Below are 7,137 nucleotides of genomic sequence, written 5' to 3' on the forward strand. Positions count from 1 at the left end.
GTTGAAAGGCTTGTTATATTATCCATTGTTTAAAATCTTAATCTTAAAAGTAACTTGTAACTAAAGCTGTCAAATAAATGTAATGGAGTAGCAACTACAAAGCATAAAGTAGAATAAAATGGAAATACTCAAAGTACAAGTACCTAATAATTGTACTTAAGTACAGTACTTGAGTAAATGTATGTAGTTACTTTCCGCCACTGCTCAAAAGGAAGTCATCTGTTCAGGGCTAACAAATGTGACTCTGTGGCACTTTCCATTAAATTAAAGGAAGCACTATTGGCAGAGAAACCGTCAGAGACTTTGTTTATTGTTGCATATTTAAACCTCCACCACAAAAACAAGCATCCAAAATATATCCAGTTTCTCTTCAAAGCAGAAGATGCAGATAAACACAAATATACATCAGACTTCACATCCCGGCGCTGGTTTACTGTGAGGTCTTCACTAATATGTGCCTCCACAAAGACATCCGCATTTGGAAAGCTACTATGATCCATTCAGTCTTGCTACAAATCCCATCAGTCACAATGTTGAGCGTTATAAAAAAATAATTATACAAGAATATCAGACAGAGGGGGAAACAGAAACTCCCACAAACAGACAACGAAACAGGTCATGATGTACTATTGTTACATCAGTCTTCTCAAACAAATTCCATCCATGATTTATCTGTAATGTTGATCATTATTTTGGGTGTCCTGCCCTTCTGGGCTCTGTGATTTATGATTTTTCTCACACTCACATAATACAAGTTATTTGGTAAAATCCAGACAAGAAATTCATGATTTTCATATACAAAAACAGTCATAGAGAACAGTCATGTAACAACCATCTATCAAGGCCGAGTTGTGTACAAATTGGTAAATACCTGAAGGGTCGGTTCACCCAAACTACAAGAAAACATTTTCTAACTTGCCCCTTTAGTCTCACACGATGCAGGTAAGTTTTCATTTAATTTGCTCAAGTTTTAAAAGATCTGTCTTTTGAGATTTCTGCTGCAACATAAATACAATGGAGGTGAATGGAATTTCATCTCTGGACCTTAAAACATTGGAAAATTACATTTACAGCTGCATAGCTTTCCAAAAACTATTCCCGTTTCTCAGTTTTCATTTGGACTATTTCTTTAGTATAAAAGTAGTTCCAATGAATACTGTTGACAGTGTGTGAGGTGGTTAATGTAAAGTAATCAACACAGTTTTGGGAAAAGACAAGTGGCTGATAAATATTTTACACCAGAAACAAAATTTAATTCACCTGAAAGAGGCGGCACAAATCTCAGAGTCTGACATCTGACACCCTTGGCACATTAAACACAAACTATCTGCACAGCTATATGAAAGAACAAGTAGTGAGATGTTTTTCTTTGTAATTTGGAGGAACTCCCTGTTCGCTAAAGACTTTAAAAAAAAAAAAAAAAAAAAAGGTCGGACTTGTGTCTATATCCAGTCTAATTTCTCACTTAGGAACTCCTCCACACTGTCTGTGTTCCACTTGAGGATGCTGAGTTCTTCAGCGATGTTCCCGTTATCATCCAAAAGCTTTAGTACAGGATCCGAGCCTCTAACGTACTGCAGTGTGGGAGGGGGGTGAGTGGCAAAGAGAGGAAAAAGAGGAAGGGGGGGGGTTGAAAAAGCAGGTTTAACTTCAATACAAATGAAAAAAATATCCAGAGAAATGTTTATGAGTCATCTGATCAGAATCATCTGATTTCTTAGAAATGACTTTTTCTCCAGATGACGCCTAACGTGTCTAATCGTCAGATTATATAAGACATCATGCTGGTACATCATCAACACAATTCCTCATCCCTACCTTGATCTGAAGACCCTTGAACATCTTCGGCTTTTCACTCCTGACAAAAGCTGAGGAGATAAAACACTGGTGAGACAAATGTCAGGCAATGAATCAGTCAATTAGCCTTTCTATTTTAGTACTGAGGTCTGTAATTGGTGACAACTGCACAACCTCCTGAAAATGCAGCGTTAATAGCGGAGGAGACAGTTGAGAACACAGGTCGGCTACAGCTGAAGTAAACAAACGACAGCCATATGGCACAGACAGGGCTCCAGACGTCTAGCCCCATACTGAGGCGAGCTGAAGTAACTCCCGCAACGTAACCTGACACTGAATTAAGCAAATGTTACACTGAGCAGAGGTGGGAGGTCTACTCCCAAGACGCAGAGGATAAAAAACAACTTCAAAAGCATGTTTGAAAACCTGCCCGCAGGCGCTTCAGACCACCTACTGTAAAAAGTGATTTCAAAAGGGTTTATTTTACACTCATCCCCCACTGATTAAGACACAGAATCACCTGAGGCACAAGCTCATTTTCAGGAAAGAGCGGATATTTCAAATCAAGATAATAAGTAGCAGAGTATAATGATGGCCCAATGGACAACTCACCTTGGACTTGAGGGAACCTCCCCAGTTTTCATCCACACACCTCGAGGATGGCTCCAGCATAAAGCTGTGTGCAAAGAAACAAGGTAGTAAGGTAGTCCGTGGGGAATACCTCCCCCCCAATCCCACACATCAATGCCCGCACACAGAGACAGAAAAGACTGTGGTCCTGCTGGTGGTAAGACGCCTGGCCTGGAGGAGTAATTTGATTCAGGCAGACTGATTCATAAACATGTCCAGGCGACTCCTTGGGGGTCATTAAACTGTGAGCCTGTGCATATGGAGCAGGGCTGATGGATGGTGGTTTGTGCAGGACTCACTTGTAATCAAACCTCCAGCACCAATATACAATAGGTTAGAGGAAATTGGAGTGTCACAGCTGTATTTCAAGGCCATGCTCTGCTCGCCGTTTTCAGGGAGGACAGTGGTAAATTATAAGCAAAGCTAAGCTAAGATCATCTCCTCCTCCTCTCTTCCCTGTAAACAATCTGGCACTCCTTTACCACACATGGCAGATCAGAGACAAGTCACGACTCTGTTGAGAATCGGAAACTAGGAAACAAATGAGGGACGTCTCAACATGGACTCACTGCAGCACTTAAACATTTTGAAATGCCCTAAATTATCTTGTCACCCTGCCTATCAGTGATTTGAATATGTATGAATTTCTCTGTAACTTCAGCCATGTATTTACTAAATCTGTTTGGCTATCAACCTTGCAGACAGTCGCAGAGATCAACTATGTTCACTACCGCATAAAATGGTCAAACATCAAACATAAAATGATGTAGTACTGTCAATGAAATAATTAGCAAGACAGACAGACAAGATAAAAGGTTAACAAGAATCAAAAGGTCCTGATAAAATATGATCAGCAGCTTTTGCCCTTTTAAATCTAATAAAGACATGTAATATTTGAAATCACAATGAAGACTTTCAATGCAAATGATGTTGGTTTAGGGCATTTTCTCTCTTTCCTTAGTCCGTCTCCCAGTAAATGCAGTGTTTCTGCCAGGTTCCTCAAATTAAATTCAAGACATTTTAAGGGCTTCATAATACCATATAGAAGGCAGTTTAATATATGTTTCACTGTCATACCTATCAAGGGAAGACAGAATACCAGCAGGGACAATAAGGCTGATAATTATTTATGAAGTACATACATTTCATGGAATTTATGTCACACTTATGTCAGAACTTCACAGCTGTATATACAATTATAATAATATTACCCAATAATATAATCAATCAATTAATGTGACCTGGACCCATATAATTGGCAGAAAATAAATGTATGGATTAATCAATTTAAGAACAATTATTTAGGTTAATTTAAGTCTTGAGCAGCCTTCTGCATGCACAGTCCACTGTATCACATCCCCACAGCCTGCAACCACATTAAAAAAAAAAAACATGAATATGAAATTTAAGACTTTTTAATACCTTCTAAGGGCTTTGGGGGCGGAACTGAATTCAAAGCGTTTTAAGATTTTTCGAGGCTGCAAATGCCCTGTAAATAATTTCTTGCAGTTGGGAACGGTGGTGTAAATGGGCCCCTTTATGGGGACTGATTTCAGCAGCAGAACTGTTTCTCATGTACGTTACTTATAGCATCAGGATAGTGTTGATGTGTTTTAAATAGTTTTTGGACACCAGTGGAGCTTTACAGCACAGAGGAATAAGATATTATTCAGCCGTAGCCACAGACAATGCTTCTTAATATGATAACTTGATTGTAGGATTAGTATTTTCATTGGATTTATTGGCGAAAAATATAGAAAATTGTCAGGCCTGTGCTTAAAGGGGTTAAATCCCTATAATGGAGGTTTCTGATTTTATTGTCATCAAGTGTACACCACACGGGCCTGAGAGACTCTCAGAAAGGTTTTCCTGCTTCACAGAGACCTAGTTTATAGTTGCACCCAGGGGAGCCGAGGTGCTGCCATGCGCGGGTGCTATTCAGTGGAGCACACATTTGAAAATGAGTAACCAAAATGCCCTCTATGCTCAGTGAATCTTACTAATTGACTAAGCTGCGCAATAAGCCATTTCTCGGAAGGTTTAATGACACGGCACTGATGTCAATTGCGAGACTCAAAGAATTCTTAAGGCAGATAATTGTTGCTGTCTGAGGAGAAAATGTGTTAGAGACCCTGTCGTTTCTATGCATACTCTCATAGCGCAGCTGGAAAAAGCCAATTGCTCTAAGTGACATTTTTACTCAAATTGTGGGGAGCCAGGAGTAATCTTTCCTCTAAGAATGTGTCTGAAACAGAGTTATCATTAAGATGTGAAATGAGGTGTGCACTACACTTTTCCGAGGTGCTGTTGCTAGGATACCACACACGCTCCGGGGGCTTAACTTAATCAAAGAAAAATTACATTGTTTTTCCACCATCACTTTACTCAGATGTTCAACCGTCAGAGCACAGCAGGAACTCCTTTTGAATTTCCTGTAATCATCGGAGCAATGAGCGCCCAGTAACACCACCTCACTGGTTACAGAGAGGCTGTTAGTGCAAAACTTGACATTTCTACCCCATGGAGAGTGTCAGGCTGGGGTTAAGGAGCCTCGACTCTGAGCATCAGGGACAAAAGATTGAGATAGACAGCTATTGACAGAGTTTGTGTGTGGAAGCTCAGATTTGATTAACAGCTGCAAACAGTGTTAACAGACCCAGTGACAGGGAGGCTAAGACTAGGTTGTAGCAGTTCAAATGCTGGGGGATGTGATCTTGTCAATAAACTTGACACATTCTGATGCAGAGGTTTTTAGAGTGCTACTAATACCTACTGAGGATCCCATCGTCTATAAGGCTACAGTAAATGACTAGAGACAGCATACAGATCAGCTCGAAAACCTCACAATTAATAATCTGTGCATCATCAGATTTGTCCAATCTCCCCCAGGCAGCACAAACAGTAAGTGCCTTTAATTTTATCATTTTACTGAAGGCCCTTTTGTTAACCTTGTTGCTGTTTACACTTTTTCTGTTCTCACTGACTCTCCTTTTAAGGTCTTTGCAACATAATCAACACTGTCACTGACTCTAGACAGGCAATTACTTTCTGTTTGTCCGTTTTGCGAGCTATGTTGTTCCCTTTACCTTGCGTGCTTCCATCTGGGCCTCCTGCTGGCAGCACTGCCGGCAGTCGGGCTGGAGCTTGGTGAGGCTGAACTCCCCAAGCAGGTCACAGGAACTGCACAGCAGGTTGCTGGAGAAGCCCAGCTCCCTGCACGCTTCCGACGACAGCTCGGCACCGTATGCCGACAGCTGGAGAGAGGAGCAAAGTGGGTGACTGATTAAAACGCCAGACATTAGGGATATATATGGTCGATAATTCTGTGTTTTAAAAGTGCAATAAATAAATACTGAAATGAAAACCAAAATGTAATGTGAGTATGACTTTGAAAAATTCTGCAAAACAATACGTTGGTCGTACTATTCAACCAATGTGTGCTTAACTCTTTTGTGGCCTAAAGGGCAGTAGTACTGCAACTACAATGTTATCCTCTATTAATTAGGTTTGGTGTTCATTTAATTTAAAAAAAAAAGTCAACTATAAAGACAAATGCCTGCCACAATTAGCTGATCCCTTAGCGACTTTCAAAGTTCTTCAGTAGTGTGACAAACAGCCATAAAGAACTTAACATTCATTTGATTTGTGACTGGGGAAAAACACATCTAATACTATATAATACAGATATTAATTCAATGTTGGTATTTTCACTTGATGATGACTAGATTATTTATAAATCCTTATCTAAGTTTTGCTAATTGACTACCAAACAATAATTTCAGCCCCAGTCTTTGGTACAAGAGATGGTATTGACTGTGGGTAAATAGGTAGGCCAGTTAACAGGAAAATTTACTCTGAGCTGTGTTCATCCTTTTTGCTACAGAACAACAAAGTGTACAGCTGCTTTTAAAAAGGTCCAAATGACAGTGATTAACAGCAGACTCAGCTGCTGTTGCTAGGCACTTTGTTTTGTCGGATTTTCCTCGACATGCAAGTTGATAAAGACGCTACCAGGCAATGTTAACGTGATTTGTTTCGCTTTCAGCAATCAGGAAATCAGAGCTCATTCGAAATAATTTACATATAATTCTAACGCTTGCTGAATAAATACATTTAACCGAGGACGCCGGTTTTGATGGGTATAAGTAAAGTCTGTTAGCTGAGGCATAAACGCTGAGAAGGCTTCACTTCACCATCACGGCTCGTAGCTTTTGAGGTTACGCCACGTCATTTTGAAGCTGCTGGCAAAGCAGGATGCGGCTCACAAAACTGCACGTAACGTTAGACAGCTGACAGTTTCGCCACCGGTTTATGTTAATTACACAGCACTTTAGAAAGCGGCGAAAATTGCTTATTTTCAGTGTTAATAAACTCACCGTTTGTAAAAGCGACATAAGCCACAGGAGATACACCTCCCCCGACATTTTGGAGCCTGCTTTGTTAGTGAAACTCACTCAGAAGACCCCTGTGTTGTAGTGAGGGGAACCCCGTTCCGCCTGACCATTATACTCTGATACTGACGTATTCTGTTTTCAAAAGAGTTCGACGCCTGCTGAACTAAAATCGTTCAGACGTGTTATATACATATATTGACAAATATAATAAGGATTAAGATGAGTTTAATTAATTTATTTTTTCCGTTTTTAGTTTTGGCATTAACCAAGGTCGACATGTAATTTCTTCCTCGCCTCTACTGTCATGTCATGGTCC

General features: G+C 40.1%; 1 protein-coding gene across 1 annotated transcript; it reads right to left on the bottom strand.

Annotated features, from left to right (window-relative positions):
* Nucleotides 1-289: 289 nt before the first annotated feature.
* selenof (selenoprotein F) lies at nt 290-6,914 on the bottom strand. The gene is made up of 5 exons (XM_040143669.1): nt 6,804-6,914; nt 5,514-5,681; nt 2,410-2,473; nt 1,819-1,868; nt 290-1,574 (listed from the first exon to the last, which is right to left on the bottom strand). Exons 1-5 carry the CDS (start codon nt 6,849-6,851, stop codon nt 1,443-1,445), a joined length of 462 nt encoding a protein of 153 aa, XP_039999603.1. The 5' UTR covers nt 6,852-6,914; the 3' UTR covers nt 290-1,442.
* Nucleotides 6,915-7,137: the final 223 nt, after the last annotated feature.

This window comes from Xiphias gladius, chromosome 14, assembly GCF_016859285.1.
Source record: "Xiphias gladius isolate SHS-SW01 ecotype Sanya breed wild chromosome 14, ASM1685928v1, whole genome shotgun sequence".
Classification (NCBI taxonomy): domain Eukaryota; kingdom Metazoa; phylum Chordata; class Actinopteri; order Istiophoriformes; family Xiphiidae; genus Xiphias; species Xiphias gladius.